The sequence below is a fragment of the Taurulus bubalis genome (genome assembly GCF_910589615.1).
Source record: "Taurulus bubalis genome assembly, chromosome: 2".
NCBI classification, from domain to species: Eukaryota; Metazoa; Chordata; class Actinopteri; order Perciformes; family Cottidae; genus Taurulus; species Taurulus bubalis.
Window position 1 is genome coordinate 33,741,502 of NC_136590.1, and position 17,203 is coordinate 33,758,704.

Below are 17,203 nucleotides of genomic sequence, written 5' to 3' on the forward strand. Positions count from 1 at the left end.
CACTGTGAACCAGGGGCACATTGTTCATTAAATATTTAAAAAGAATGCCTCATGGGATGTGCCCTGGAAATAGGAAGAGTAAATAAAGAGCGAGGGATTGTCTCTTTCACCTGACTGATTCCTCTGACGAGCCCGTTTGCTCTCTCTCACTCACTCTCACGCCCCTTGCCTCATTCTTTATTTCTCTCATGCCACCTACACCTCCCCCTTTCCTCCTGCCTCCTTTAGACTCTCTTCCATTTTGCTTGCTCCCTCTGCCCCCTCTTCTGCCCCTTTAACCTCTCTTTCTTGCCATACTCTTGTCTAATCTGTGCCCTCTTTTTTTCAAAGAGCACAGGCTGTCTAAAGTGTCCGTTTCCTGTCGACTGTGGTTATGCCAGACTTGAGGATATGCCTGTGGCACAAGCGGGTGAATTTCCTTACTTCTTTGTATAATTGCCTCAGCATGAAATACTGCATTGATTGCATCGCTTTGAAGCTCAATCAACAGGATTGTTGCCTTGATTCTGTGTGTGTTATCAATAAACAGACAATCACACATGCAGGAATGGACAAATTCAGTTCAGGCGGCATATCTTGCTCTCTTTGGAAATGTATTATGTTGAGAGTTTGCAGGTTTCTACATAGAATATTATATATAGAATATTCAAGACAAACTGCTATGAATCACTTTCAATTTGTACTGACTGACCAGGTCAAACCACGGGAATGGTCCGCAACTCAAATGCCATCCTTTCACTAACAGATCTGCTCTGACCTTTTCACATGATCCTCTCCTTCTGTCTTGCTTTATTTAACAAACCACTGTAGAGAACATCAGATGTGAACATTTCCCCGGAGATGCAGAAAGAATACATTATTCATCTCTAACCGTCTACAAGACATTTGTGCCAAACATCGGCATCTAACTTTGGTCTGCTAATTATGATTTGATGAGGAAGTCACATCTAAATCAGGCCCACAAATTAACTATTGAAATTCCCATGCCTGCACTTGTCGCATATATGAGTAATTATTACTCCATAAATTAAAATTGTGTGAAACATTCATCAAAACTTACAGGTTTGCAGGGATTTTTAACTTGAACAGTTTACTCCGAATAAAGTATTAGGGAATATAGTTATTTACATTTTTGAAATGATTAAAACCGCTTTAATTTGCCAAATAAGCAAAGTAATAATACTTAACCATGTTTAAAGATATTTGAGTGAGAAGAGGCATTTTCTCATGTTAGATTAACAATACTGTAGTTTAGCTTACGAATAATGTTATTTGGTATTTATTGTAACAGTATATTAGAGTGGGATGACCATTAAGGCAATTTTGTTTACCAACTGATAATTACATTATTAAATTCAGCCACTGAACAGTACTTAACAAAATCATTGTCATTTGATTATGCCATCCACATGCAATATTTGTGCAAAGGTCATGCATTATAATACTAGTGGGTGTTTGTTTACCTTGACTAAATGTGTTGATGGAGTTGTTCCCATGAGCCAGGTTAACGATGTAACCATGTTTGGGCTGCGTGGTGACGTGGAACACCAGGGAGGCCAGGGTGCTGTCTTTGTCCTCTGCTCGCAGCACTTTGGAGCTGATGGGGAATCCCAGGTGGCCTGTGGCCAAGATCTTTAAAGCAGGGGCACCTTTATTCACCACGATCTGAGGGACACCATTGTCAATAGCCACAATGGTGATCTTCATGGTTTGAGGGCGCCGAGTCTCAAACACAGTATCTGGGAACACGTAAAAGTCAGTGTGCGTGCCGTCGGCAACTGTGAAGGAGAAGGAGTCCTCTGATGATTCAGTTCCGTCGTGTTTGTAGCTGATGAGGTTTTCATTGAGGTCTTGTTTGGTGAAGCTGGTTACGGGCGTGGACCAGTTGTAAAGAAGTTTACCATGAACAGGCAGCTGGGTGACTGAGAATTTCAGCAGCTTCTCAGCTGTGTCCTGGTCCTCTGCAGTGAGCTCAAATGGCGTAATCAGCTTAATCTGCCCTTCTGTGACAACCAAACTATTTACAGTCACAACAGGTTTCTTATTATCAACATCCACAATGGAGACTCTGAAGGTTCTGAAAATAGGATTGTAGCCGTCAGTGACTTCAAATTCAAAACTGTCCATTTTTACCTCATCGTCTGAGGTGTGAATGTAGTAAATCTTACTGCCAGCCAGCTGGAGCTGAGTAAAAGCAACAATGGGCATCCCGGGAGTATCTGTACACTCCAAGTGGCCTCTGACAGGGGCCCTTGTAACAGTGAAGATCAAATGCTCATCAGGGCTGTTGAGGTCAGTAGTGCTGAGAAGATCTGTGGTCAATGTCACTCTGCCACCTTCTCTCAGAGACACACCTTTACTGACTACATCGGGGAACACCATGTCAATACTGCCCACGGTGATGTAGAAGTAACGATCAATTAGTGGGTTCATGCCATCTGTGACATCAAATTTAACCAAGTCTCGGATGCCCTCCTGACCGTTGTGTGTGTAAAGTACAAGCCCTGCATCGATGTCAGCTTGTGTGAAATTCATGCCTAGCGTGATGTTCTCCAGAAACCCGGATGGGGATTTCCTCTGCAGGACACCCTGACCAGGCCCGAACCGGGTGATATATGTGAGCGTACTGTCATCGGAATCTAAATCTGTTGCTTTGAGCATTTTGTTGTTGATCTCTTTGGTCTCCCCAATTTCCACCTCCACGCCGTCATTGATGAGCATTCTGGGGGTCTCGTCATCAACAGCAATGATCATAACCATGGCTGTTTTCTGCACAGAGTACTTTCCATCAGTGAGAGTGACATCAAAGCTGTCCTCGGTTGTCTCTGAGTCATCATGCTCATAAATAATACTTGATGCCTCCCTAATCTGCTCCAAAGTGAAATTAGTCACCAAAACTGAGCCTGTGGATAGTTGGTTTAAAATGGCACCATGTTTGGGAGGTCTGGAAATGATGAACATCAGCTCCTCAGTTGGAACATCGGCATCATCCCCGTTCAGAATTGGAGTGTCGATGACTACGTTCATTCCCTCCATTACGACTATCTCCCTCAAATAAATCTCTGGCTTTTCATCATTTGATGGAATGATGACAATTGGGAAGAAATGGTTCTCTGAGAAATTGATCCCATCAGAGCACCTAAATGTGAACCTGTCTTCCACTGGCTCTACCCCTTTGTGAATGCTCTGCACATAGTGGATATTCCCCTCCCTGATGTCTCTGATGGTAAAAGCACTGATAGCTGTTCCTGACCTGGACTTTTCTGAGCCTGGGGCAGGTGATATATTTTCCACATAGCCGGCAGTGGGCTGGACAATGATGGTGCAAAGGATATCATCCGTTGGAGTGTCATTATCATCAGCGTTTAAGTGTTGAGGGCCAATGGCGTATTTCTTCCCTTCAATGACGCTGAATTGAATCCCAACTCCGACCTCAGGGGCCTGGCTGTCAACAGGAAGGATAGTGACTCGAACTTGGACTCCGTTGACCTTATTTCCACCCACTGTCCAATCATCGGACATGTCTGAGAGAGTCAAATTGAAGCCATCCTGCTGAGAGGAGAGGCCTATCTCCCCACCGGTGTGTGCATACACAACCACACCATTAATAATATCCGCCTGTGTAAAACTTCTGGCAGGCACTCCTTTAACTAATATTTCACCCATTACTGGAAGATCTTCCACAATAAAGGTCAGCAGGAGATCATCTGTGTCATCATCATGGCCTTGAATGACATTAGTTGTGATTTCTGTGGCTCCGTTTTCCAGCACATCTATATGAGAGCCGATTGTTCCCGGAGGCAGATTGACGGTTGGCGTTTCGTCATCGACAGGCTTTACATTAACTTTGACCGTCACGGTTACAACATGAATCCCATCACTGACATCCAGCTGAAATTCATCGCTCATCGTCTCCTCCCCACCATGACTATATGATGTCTTCCCTGCTGAGATATCCTCAAGTCTGAAAAAACCTTTTTTCTCTAGATCAGTGAATGCAACCTGGACCTGGCCATATTTAGCGGGCTGGTTTAGAGTAAAGGTAATCTGTTTGCTCTCTGTATCGAGGTCTGTGGCGTCTAGCTCTGCAATACTGATGATGTGCATTCCACGTTCAAACACAGTAAAGCCTGTGTTTGTAATCTGAGGGGGTTTGTTGTTGACAGGCTGGAGGTAAATAGTGAAAGCTCCTTCTACGCTGTTCCCAGCCGTGTCTTCAACAGTGTAACGAAACTGCACAACGTGGGCTGTAATTCCCAGCTCAACATCTGGGGGGCCGTAGGAGATCTTATGGTGGTTAATTTGAGCTTGTGTGAACTCTGTGACTTCAGTGTCGGGGCTGTCTGTCAGAATCAAAGAACCAAACACAACTGGGTTATTTTCATCGGTATCCATTGGGGGCTGGATAACTGTGTATTTTAGGTCACGGTCCTCAGAGTCCAAATCGGTGAAGCGTAGAACTTCCTTGCTAAAGTGAGTGAGCTTGAACTCCTGAACAGTCATCTGCAGGGTGGTGCCAGGGAACAGCTCAGGGGGTATGTCATCTATGGGTAAAACCCGGATGATAAATGCACTCTCACCTGACTCATTAGGGGGGTCGTTGTCATCCTGAACTGTGAACACAAACTGATCCATTATGGTATCTGTGCTGTGAGGGCCTGTGTGCTTATAAAACAACTTTCCATCAGTGATATCCTTCTGAAGCCACTCTGTCACCTCCTTCTCATACACTTCATCCTCAGCATTGAATTTCCAAGAGGAGGGGTCCTCTGGGGCATCCGACTGTCTTAAAAGTACTGTGCCAATGGTGGAAAAGGGATTGACAATAGTGAATTTAATAGTTGAGTCCTCAGAGTCAATATCGGCCGCGCTAAGCATGAGGGGAGATATAAGCATCATCTGGTTTTTGAATAGCACCAGGCCGGTGTTGGCATTTATAATTGGTGGCTCGTCATCAGTGGGAACGATTGTAATGGGAAACAAGAATTCTACTTCGTTTTTTCCATCCGACATCTTGAAGACAATGTTGTCGCTGTATGTGTCGCTCCCATCGTGCTGGTACACAACGACCCCCGTTGTGAGGTCAGCAGGTGTGAAGAGTTTCCTGTGAGAGCCCAGCACCATGAGGTCCCCGTGGCGCAGCCCATCCACCACTGTGACGGTGACTGTGTCCAGGTCGTCTTCATCGCTGATCTCCAAGTTGTGGTTGCTGAAGAGAGGCCGAGACTGCCCCTCGTACAGCAGCTGACCCGTGTTACGCGTCACAACAGGTGCCAAAGAGTTCATCGGCTTCACAACTATCATAAAAGCAAAGGGGTCTGAGACAGCCCCGTCTGTGTCTACCACCTCAAACTCAAGCTGGAAAATCCTCTCAGTGTCTGAGTCCAGGGAGGGGGGCTTGTATGCAATCTTCAGATCATGCAAGTCTCTCTGGTAGAATGACGTGATTGGGAGGTTTCTGTCATCAGTGCTGACTATGTAGCCCTCCTCATAAGATAAGGGAGAGGTGATGTTGAAAATAAGCTCATCTGGGTCTGACTCTGCATCTTCAGCAGCGAGCATGTCAGGCGTGAGGGCGGTCATGACGAACTGGCTGATCTCCATCATCATCATGGACACGAAACTGGGTTTGGGGGGAGTGTTTTCTTCCCCAGCTTTGATGCGAATCATGAGATGGAAATACTCCTGTTTCACTAGGTTGCCTTCCTTATCATGCAGCTCCACCACCATGGGAACGTAGTCCCTATTGGGAGACTTGCGGTCAAACGTGTGCTCATAACGAATGTCAGCCCGTGTGAATTCATCACAGTCCATCATTTTGGAAAGTTTCCCCCCGTCAATGAGTCTTCCATACCTCGGCAGTGTGCTGCCACTAGTCAGGGATGTGACCTCACATTTATTTGAGTCTCTGTCATAAGTAAACTCTAAAACCTTCCTATCAATGGGGTTACTGGTCGCTTTGAGACGATCAACAGTGAGAGGCATGTTTTTGGTGAGTAATTCTAGCTGAGTAAAAACTACTTCAACCTCCATCATGAACGGGATAATAACGGTTTCAGTTTGCGCGTCATACCTGAGCTGCAGCCTCACTCTGTCTTTAGCCGGACTTCTCGACCCGTAGTGCACGTATGTCACATCATTGGGACCGAAATCACACGGAAACTTTTTGGGAGAGAGATGCCCCGGTCTCTGTGAGAGCGGGTCATTATCCAGGACGGTGATGCTGCACCGGTCCCCCGGCTGCGTCTGGATCACCAAATCATTGACGGGATCGATGAAGACCGATCTCCCGAAAGGCACGCGTATTCCGCTGTTTGCCACCAAAATTGCGTCTTCTGACAGCTCCGATCTCAGCGCGTAAAACAGTCCAGAGCTGTCGGGCTGCGCGTAAACAATACCTGTTACTGAAAAACACAGGAGAAGTCCATGGAACAACATAGCGACGGATGTGATCCAACCCACACGAAAACAGTCACTCTGCCGAGGTGTTGAAAAACGCTCCGGTCCTTTTCTTTTTTTTATCTCTCTCTCAGGAAAGGTAGAAATCCCCAAAGTGTTGGGAGTCAGCTGGATGCCTACACGGTGGGGACTCCCGTGCATCTAACCGTCCAGACCCTCGACATACTCCGCGAGAATAGCGCGCAGGAGTTTTAAGTTCAGACACTTGAGAGCCTGAGTACAAGTGCCACCGCCCATCTCTGCACACATTGGAGTTTTTTTTTTAGGGCTTGTTACCTCAGCGCTGTCGCCATTGGGCAGTGCAGCTGACATTCACATGGGGCGGGGACTAGTAGATGAGCTGAATTACACAGATTCATCACATAAACTGAGTTTCTCCTGCCAGAGTGTAACTAACAGGATGGTATAATGGAGATTAAAGGTAACATTGCCCCGGAAGAATACTAGCCTATTTAAGTAGTGCTTATGATACTTAACACTGATCATAATCATGTCACCATTGGACATTCAGACTGTGGGCATGCACATATCATCAATATTTCCCATGTCAGAAAGACAAAGTTCAATAACTCCACTGACTTTCTTGTTTGACTGCTTTGACGATAGAGGCATATCTGACTTACTAAAAGTACTGAATACATAATTTGTATATTGCAACCTGATAATTTTGAACAAAACATAGCATTTGTTTATTGCACAATAATGCAGGTATCGTGTGCACTAGCAGGCTAGTCTGCCGTCATGGCCATTATTCATTTTTATCATTATTATTTTTTACATTTTCAGAAAATAAAGCTCAGGGGCATCTAAAACTGCTTAACTGCAAAATCCCTTGATCCAGTGTGATTATGGATCATTGTAGCTCGTCATCTGTCTCTCTCACTCCAAATATATTCCTGTCTCTACTGTTAGAACAGATTACTGTGGTATTCCCTGGACTCTCGACAACCTTAAGTGCAACAAAAATTTAACTTTGTTGCTGAAAACTTTACTGAGTAATGTAGCATTAGGTTTTAGAAAGATTTTGGAGTAAAATGGAGTATCGATTATATTCAATTCATGGCTTAACCTATTAATAACATCTATTTGGGCTTCATTATTTAAATAAAGGGACACTTTCATTAGTCCTCTCTAACGCTCCTCCTCGTTTACTCCAACCACACACTTCCTGCAGACAGGTTTTGTGTAAATAACTTGATAGAAGTGAAAGACTGGCTCGTTCTTATTCATGCATTCTTACATTTTTGTTTGGCTGGTTGTTAAATTGTGGAACACAAGCAGTTGAATGTGAGCCTCTGAAACCTACCCTTAAGCAATAAAAAGACACTGTACACCTCTCATTGCAGTAGGCTGGAGAAAGAATGCCCCTGCCCCTGTCAGTGTAAACTATGATACAAAAATCAAAAATCCATAATACTGCCATAAACAGCCGCGTTGGGATGTGAAATGTACCTTTGGCTGACAGGGACCAAAAAATGCTGCAAATTGTTTCTTAAGACTGTAGAAAATCTATCCACCTAGACCTTAATGGTCCTATGGGATTTATACTGCAAGTAAGAACATCTGTCAAGGCAAGAATAAACCCATTTCCTTCCCTGTAAGTGGGCTTTTTGACGTGATCAATTGTCCGTCATTTTACATTTTTTACTGAATACTCTATATATTACTATAACTATATATTGTATGTTACTGTTTGCATGGAGAGAAAGCTTGGCTGCCATTACTCACATATATGTTGGTCAGAAATTTGTGCAAAGATGTGTATGATTATTAAGAAACATGATGTAATTTTCAGGACCACACTGTACATAAGTTCATCAAAGACATCAGCACTTGGACAACAATGTATACAATTCATACTGACACCAATATGAAGTAAGTTCATAGGGTTGCTAAAAATCCTGTTAAAGGATCTTTCTTATGCCAGGAAACTGGTAACACGTTTCAAATATGAATATTAAAAAAGTTCCATGCTGTTCCCACAAACCTGACAGCCTTGAGACTCAAAAATCCCCACACATAAGCCTGATGCTTAGAAGTACTGCTTGTGACTGCATTTGTTCTCAACACCACCCACGTTTAAAATTCCAGGTGATTACAGGGTTTCTAGTGCCTTGTTATTTCAAAGTATGCACCCCCAGCTTTTCCAGCTGTCATACTTTTTATATGTACCTGAAAATTCTTCTTGTGACTTAACATGAGAGAAACCATTGAGATACACAGATGTTAAATATCCACTGTGAGAGGTGAGTACCTTTATACTGGATACGGAAGTCTGATGAGAGACAGAGGGAGTGATGCGGATCAAAGGAGGGATGTAAATATCCTTATTAAGTCAACAAATTAGAGACTAGTGAACATTTTCACCTGGGACTTGAAGCTACAAGGTTTGTTTCCCACACAATCATTTTCCATAAGAAAACATTTAAAGAAATCCATATGATGATGATGAGAACCTTTTGGATTACCACTATTTTGAAGCCATGGGTCTCTATTTCTGATCATCTGACCAATTTGCACTGGCTCGCCCCTGCAGCCCATTTCTATCACACACCAAACTTTTGGAAAGTCCAGCCTCAGATTTATGACATATTCATAAGTTCCTGGATGGGGGGCTTCTGCAGCACAGCAGCTGCCTCGCTGTGATAAGGCCACACATGGAGATTCTGGGGTTTGAGCATACATGGAATGGGAAAGATTCAAAACTGTCAGGTAATGAGGCAGCATGAGGTTTGGCCACCCATCAGCTTGTTGCATTTGCAACATCTTGGCGTGCATTCCTCAAATGACAGAAGGCATTCTCTTCTTATCATAAAAGCTACATCATCTGAATAGACATTTTGTGATGAGCGAGGACCACATTCCTCATTAAAAGCCAAATTAATATTCACCAATGTAGCCTGCAATTCTATTCAGCAACAGGAGCACACCAGAGCAGATTCATCAAAATACATTTTACTAATTTGTACAAACCATATGGTGAAATAAGATAATTGATGTTTGGCCTGAATGTAAAACATAATAATAAGACAATGCAGATCCTCACCTAAAATATGAAACTGAGACACTGAGAAATGTGGTTTGTTTGTACCCACACTCCTCTGTCCCAACAGAATTAAGGAGCTTTAATCTTTGATGCTGTGTCAAAGCTGACTGTGACAACAGGATGTATCTTTATTTTGTGGGAATTTATTTTCCTCTGATGTATCCCTGACTTTACAAAGCTTTTGCAGATTACCAGCAGGGTTCATGTACACATCAGTACATTGTACAAGGAGAAGCTATAAGATGTATATCTTCGTTGCAATGGGTTTGATTTTATTGTTTTAGACAAACATCAAACTTAAAAAGACAGACAACTCCAATCAATATTGTAGCCTTTGTGAAGGCACATAACGTAATTTATTATGCATACACACAGTGGTGGAAGTACATTTTTGTGTTATTTGTGCTTGTGTTTTATCATTTTATGCCACTTTATAATCGCACTTTACTACCTTTCAGATGAAAATACACATTTTTACTTACTTGCATATCAATATTTTCCACACAAGACATTTAATCAGTCTAAAATATAATTCATTAGTTTAAACTACTTACCTGTATAAAGGAGTTTTAATTTGTTTCTACTGGACCAGCTACAGCATTTAAATTCAATGTATATATTAATGCATCATGAATAATAATCCAGCAAAGTAATATGACTCTCTCAAACCTGCATGAGTATACCTTTACTTTAATGATACACCTATACCTTTATTGCCAATGTATTTGTACATTGAGTGCTATCAAGTAAAGGTTGTGAATTCCCCTTCACCACTTCCTCCTGCATATACACCACACAGCTGTTACTCTCATGCTTTCAACACTCAACATCAATGAAAGGAGCCAGACACCTGTCACTCTTCGCTCTGTCCACACCATCTTCATCACCATCTTCATCACCGCTCAGAACCTGTTGCTTCTTGAGGAAGCCCGCGCATAAAAGCAAAGGCTCGACATGCAAAAGCACACTTTTTACTTCACTTCAGAACCAACCTGCAATTACGTTTTGTCTGGGTCATCTGAAAGTGTAATGGGAAGCCCCACTCCCTTCCCCATTGCACACTCACGACGGCACACAAATTGTACAGATTCCCATCTGGTCCGTCTTTGTTCCCTTATTACAGTTGTGAAAAAGTAGGCATTCAGAGGACACACCATGATCTCTTTTCTCCAAACAGGCAACTCAGCGCCACTGCTCTGTAATCATCAACACAATGGCCGTGAGAGTTTACGCAAAGTGCCATTCTGGTAAACGTTTACTGTGTGGGAAAACTGCCAGTTTGTTCCTGCGTCTCACACATTCATTTACATCACAGGTGACAGGGCTCCTGAAGGCTTTTGCCTTTCAGTTAGAAGAACAAGGTTTTCATTATAATTTAGAGGGGAATTGGATGAATATCTGTAATTTCTGTTTCTATATAAATTGCCCAGTCTTTCAATGGACCACTTTGCCCCCTTGCTGGCTTTAAAAGCTCTCTAGTTTGCATTTATTTCTTTCAGGTCTACCAGTTTCTGTTCTTTTGGGAAACCAAGGTTGCACGTTTCCCTTAAATGCAAAAGAGCCTCTATGTTGAACTGTTGGCAATAAGGATTGTTTACAGCTCGTAGCTTTTGCCGGCTGTTTGGCTTTGTGACATGCCCCTCACGGAGCAAATACTCTATATTTCATGTGATTTCATAGAGGTGATGGGTCTAATAAGGAATAAGCCTGCCACACTCCATCACGCATCAGACAAAGCCTTCAGCCCTGCAGGCAATTTGTAGCAATTGTTGTCAGCTCTTGTGGCTTTTTGGAGGAGAACATTTGTTATAGTACTTTTACAGCCTGTTCTGGTTACTGTGAACTGTAACATGGACCAATGATGAGGAAGAGAACAGAAGTGAAGTGAAGACTTTTCAAACCAATGAAACACTTCCTAACATATTTTCAAGACTTCTATTTGAATTGATTTTCTATTCTTACGTACATCCTTTTGGAGCGTAGTAAAAGATAAGAATAGAAGGCCCTGAGACAAGAACATATTAAGGTTCCAGAGACCAAAATTTCCTTTGGAAAAAATAAGAAACGTACTAATTTACAGTTAATTACACAGAATATGCAATTTAGGCTGTATAAACACTTGCAAATAATATTGCAGATTATTGACTATTAAGGAATAACAAGAAACATGTCAGTAGTGTGACAAAAATATAATATACATCTCCTTTCTTCTGAATTTAAATTAGGCAGATCAATCATTTAAAAGCAGTTAGGATTTCCATCTAAATAATGAGGGAAATAAATGGAGTTATTATTTTTTAATAGGCTACTGCTCTCTTGTGGCGAAGAGCGGCAGCAGCATTCCAGGAATCAGCTCATGAATCAAGAGTTAAAGGTTATCAGGTGTTGACAACTTGACATACATCAAGTTGCTTTGACAGCTCAGGAACTAAACCTATTCTTTGCTCATGCTCGTGTGTTACAGTGATTTATTTCCACCGATCACAACACGACTGTCAACATTGTTTGCATGGCTCAAGGCTGAGAGCGGTAAACAGAATCAGTGCATGTAAGATTATAAGAAAGATAAACTGTAGAAAAGCACCAGAAAAAAAATCATCTTCAATCTGAAATATACATTTGTCCACCTTAAATCCTTCACAGAAACTGTGTGAAAGCTGCGTTGTTAAAGACAGACTTAAAGAGTGTGGCAGAATTGAAGGTTAACAGTTCATACACCATTTCCCTTCATCCCAACTCTGTTCTTTCCTCTGTTCAAATGAGCTGTTTCTTGTCAACACCTGCTGTACATAAACACACACACACACACACACACACACACACACACACACACACACACACACACACACACACACACACACACACACACACACACACATACCAAAACTATAATTTTGTCAAACGATGACAATTTTTTGACCACATAGTTCAATATGAATATTTGGGACTCAGTGTAATTGTAGTATACTGTATTATCCCGCTCACTGCTAAAATGAAAAGAAACTGCCACCACACACACACACACACACACACACACACACACACACACACACACATACATAAATACACACAGACACACACAGTGAGATTCTGGTGACAGAAGACCGCTGAGGGCAGTAACTTCATATCTTATCAGCAGACACGTCACAGTTTACTGTGACAAACAGACTCAGCTTTGTGAAGCTGGCAGCAGTTGGGTTATAGATGTACTGGGATGAATTTGCACTGCAGTGTGAGAGAAAGGGGAAGATAACAAAAATAGATATGTCAAAAAGATATAACTAATCAATTAAATGAGATATGTACTTCATGTAGTATTGTTTAAAATGGGCTCCAAGAATACATTATAATGTGTTGTTAACTCAAACGTGTCTAGATTTAAGCATTTACAAAGCAAAAGGTAGAAGACTCAAGACGGCCAGAGCTGCCTAACCTACAGAAACAAAGCTACCATTATCCTACACGCTAAAGTTTTGGGCCTTTTAGTATTGCACTTGTTTAAAGTTGGTTGTCTCAGAGGAGAAAGATTTAACAAATAATGATGAAAAAATTGAAGCAGCAGAGGCCGAGCTATTTTGACTTTTCAGTCTTCATATGCAGACTGACACTAAATTACGTCTTTCACCTCTGCCTCCTAAAAAAATATTTATGTCAAACCCCACACCTCCAACTTATAATGCAGACTCTCTGTTAAATATTAAACTCTCGAGTACAAGCCAAGATAACCCTGATGACACGTCACGTTCTCTTCTCAGACTTTACAGAGCTCCCTCCAGAACCACAGAAGACAAAATACAACTGACAAGACAAGTTATTCTTCTAGTAATACTTTGGGATAGACACCTTGGCTCCCTGGAGGAACACATTATGTCCTCGGGGGCTAGTATTTCAATTCTGATCTGATTTTATGACTCTGGTGAGACTAAAATTGTATTAGCTCAAGACCCCATAATGATAAATGCATATAGGAGGATTTATCTCACTGTTATTGCTCTTGTTATACAAATTAACTTTAGACTGAGGTGAATTTTGTTATCCAATAAAATGAAGACACAATATTTCATCTTCCAGTGAGACCTGTAATACAACATATTGTAAAGCAAGGTCCCACAAACATGCTCCTCAGATGCAGGATCATCTGCTCAAGATCAGTTTACTTCATATCCAATTGGTGACTCATCATCTTATCTGACGAGGTCATGAAAAATGCCTTCTGCCTCTCACCACCTCGCCATCGCTGTTTGTCAGATGGCCAATTCAAGTTTCTAGAATTACATGCAAGCTGAATGTCACCTTTTCAATATGAAATTAATCATTTCTTTTTGTATCTCTTTATAGTAGCAGACCGTGTTTCTGTGGTGAAACGGTTCACCTTTGCTTCTAGCACCGCTTATTTAGCAATAACCAGCATTGACATGTTGTATGACAATGTTGTACGTTTTGCTAACATTATTTGACTTGCTCATGTATTCTTCATGTTAGAGATGAAGGCATATGATTCACTACCTGATAGCTGACATTTTTACATTCAAATAAAATCTTAATTTATAGGTATCATTTATAGTTTTCAATTGCAAAGATAAACTAAGTTTTAAAAGCATTTGAAAGTCACCTAACTCAACAGTTTTTCTTCTTTGAGTTAAGTGGTCTCTTAAATCTCTTGAGGGAGTCCTAGAGCTAATCTTTTATAATCCCCTCGTTCTTTGTATCTCTTTTCTCTCTGCACCAACATTTCTGTCCCAATGTGTTTAAAGGGCTTGTGGGAGTATTAATAAACCACTTGGAAAGTGTATTCTAAGGACACAACAGCCACAGGCTGAGTTTAGGTTGTTTGTGCTATATCCATGAAGCTTGGTCAAAACAGAGAGAAAAAAGTCTGATTTACCAACAGCAGCTCACTTTGTCTCAGTGATAGCACGCTGTGTGTGTGCACCCGGAGAGCAGGGATATAGTGTGAGGCTTCACAACTTTCTATCTCTGTCTTGGTTTGTTGTTTTTAGACATTCGTTCCGTGGGGCTTTATGAACGGTACTGCCAGTCTGGTTTTCTGCCACTTTGGTCCAGACTGAAATACCTTAACAACTATTTCATGGTCACCAGACGATAAATATGACTTTCTTGCACAACCAGGTTAACATTTGTGTCAATACATGTTAGCATGCTAATGTTTGCATTTAACTAGCACTGCTGACCGTGCCTGACAGAGCTAGCGTGGCTATAGACTACCTCTCATTGCTGAATTAGAGAAAGTTGCAGCATAGCTAAATATGCTGGGTGCCTAAATATCTATACTCTAGATTAATTAGTAGGAGGCATTCTGCAGAGGAAGAGATAGAACAACATGAATTGGAGAGGTCCACCAGTGTGTGTGCTCCCTATGGGGTTTCTCTCCAGCTGCCATACTAATTTCAAGACAGAAGGGGGCAGAATTAGGTCATTCATATAATTAAATATTCTTGATGCAGAGCCTCAAATGTTTTTTCCCCAGAAGTTAGATCTCACCTGGCTGTGTGCATGTGGTGATTGAGGTGCCAGCTCATTTGGGACACTGTTTTCACACACACCTGCATATACATGTGCTGCATGTGTTTGAGTGACAGATGTGTGAGAATTAATTTAAAATGAGCTAAATGGGCTGTCAGATGGGGGCTGTTTCCATTCCCTGGTTCCCTATTTTTTCACCTGACTTACTGATCTGTGGCTGCTGGTTTTATCTCCACTCTGTCTCTGTGGAGGACCACCTGATTTATTTTAGATTGGCTGCTTTTAATGGGAGGCCAAGGAGCATGCTCAGCATGTCATTTATAAAGCAGTGGAGTCAATAGGAAAACCTGTTTCTTAGCAAGTGGGTCTTGATCTCTTCTTCTCACACAACCAGCTTCATGCACGGCCATGGCAGTAGGACTCTCATCCCTGCAGAGTCAGTCATTCGGTTTCCTGTTTCTCTGCATGTCTGCCATGTTTAAAACTGAGACTTTAAAAACAATGGAGACTTCAAACCATTCTCTGACTCATGAGCTGTATGGACCAGCTTTGATTGCAAGACAAATCAATCAAAGTTTGCTTATTGTGATTTTTAAAACCACAACTCAAGCACATTTTCCAACAGATGATTTACACTGCAAATTGTATAACAACTGTAGTATGTTGTTCTGAAGTTCTTACTTGTTCATGCGTCTGTCTGAAAAACACATCTGCTGCAATTTGAGGAAATTACCGTCCGATTATGTAGACAAATTCAAGAGGGTGGAGCGCAGTGTAGGACAGACCTGCCCACACTCAGTTCATTACAACCCAATTAACCAGCTATTACACATCTCTTTTCCTCCGTACATCATCCCAAATGTTGAATCAGCCCACAGCTACACACACAGACACACACACAGACACACACACACTCCTCCCTTTATTGTTGCATTGTCTCATTTCAACTAAAGGACTCCACAGTGTTTAGCAGAGACTCTCAGCCTGACCATGATGTGGCATCCGCCTGCAGAATCGGCTCCACACTCAATAGCAGAGTCAATAGACTGCGTTTTATCATTATGTTCCCTGGGAGCCATGATGGACTCGCAGATGCTTGGAAGGGTTCTGCTGCTGATGCGGTGGCGGATCAAAAATAAATTCTTCTCTTGTGCGAGTCCCGGCCAGGATTTCATCTGGGCAACACTGTGAGCCAGCTCTGTGATCAGTTCATGCTGAACTGAGCTCAGGACAGACGGCTCAACCTGAAAGGAGATTATGAAGCATCGCTCTACCTCGCTGCTTGTAAAGATAAAAACATTCAGCCCACATTTTTGGTTCAGTGGGAAGTTTTAATTTCATGCCTAAAAGAGTGCAAAATCCGAGGATGTGATGAAATGAGCAGATTTCTTTCCTTTTAATTAATGACTGTTATCTTATATTCTTGCACTTAGCGAGCACGTAAAAAAATGTCAAATATTGATGCTAGCCTGAAAGCAACTCCTTGATAAAAAAAAGGATTTCTGAGTTTTAATTTAAGCAGGAACACATAGTGCTTATACATATTTTTTTTATATTTTGTAATTTAACAGCAACACTGGCACTATGTGGTCTTTTTCCCCATTCCAGGAGTACATTTCTGGTGAATGTACCCAGCAGAGACTTTGATTAAAATAAACAAAAAAAATCCATTTGTGATGGCACTCCAGCACCCCCCATCTGAGTCCGCATCTTAATGGATGCTGAGACACAACGGTGTGCTTTCTCTCGTGCATTACAGCATGCACACTCCATTATTCTCTCTAGCCTATTTTTTCTTTACCAAGTATACGTTTTGTTTTTTCCGGGGTGGAGAACGGGAACCAATTCAGAAACAAATGACTCGGACCTTCTCCAATAAAACTGATTAATGTGAAGAGGAAAATAAATCCTGTTCCCTCATTAATCATTCAGAGAAACAATAAAGCACAAACTACTGGTATATCCATTAGTCATGAGTTTGTTTGGATAAGAATCATTTTGAGACTTAATATGAAAGTATGTTTTCTAATTCTAATTTGTCAAATTGCCAGCAGATCCTGCCATAGGAAAAAACACAAGACCACAATCTGCAATTAAACAGTTAATTTATTTTCAGATTTAAATCTATGTTTTTGGTGGTGTGGGATGAATAGCTATTGATAGCCATTGTGACACATTTTGGGGCCTCCACAAATCAAAACAAATAAATCTAAG

The 17,203-nt window shown here is 41.7% G+C and overlaps 1 protein-coding gene across 1 annotated transcript in view; it reads right to left on the minus strand.

Moving 5' to 3' along the window:
- The window catches only part of frem2a (FRAS1 related extracellular matrix 2a), a gene marked incomplete at both ends in the record, with an annotated part of 51,869 nt that extends 45,431 nt beyond the window's left edge, over nucleotides 1-6,438 (minus strand). The window contains one exon of the mRNA XM_079214160.1: nucleotides 1,464-6,438. Within this exon, the coding sequence (XP_079070286.1) occupies nucleotides 1,464-6,438 (4,975 nt within the window). The remainder of the gene's footprint in view (nucleotides 1-1,463) is intronic.
- Nucleotides 6,439-17,203: the final 10,765 nt, after the last annotated feature.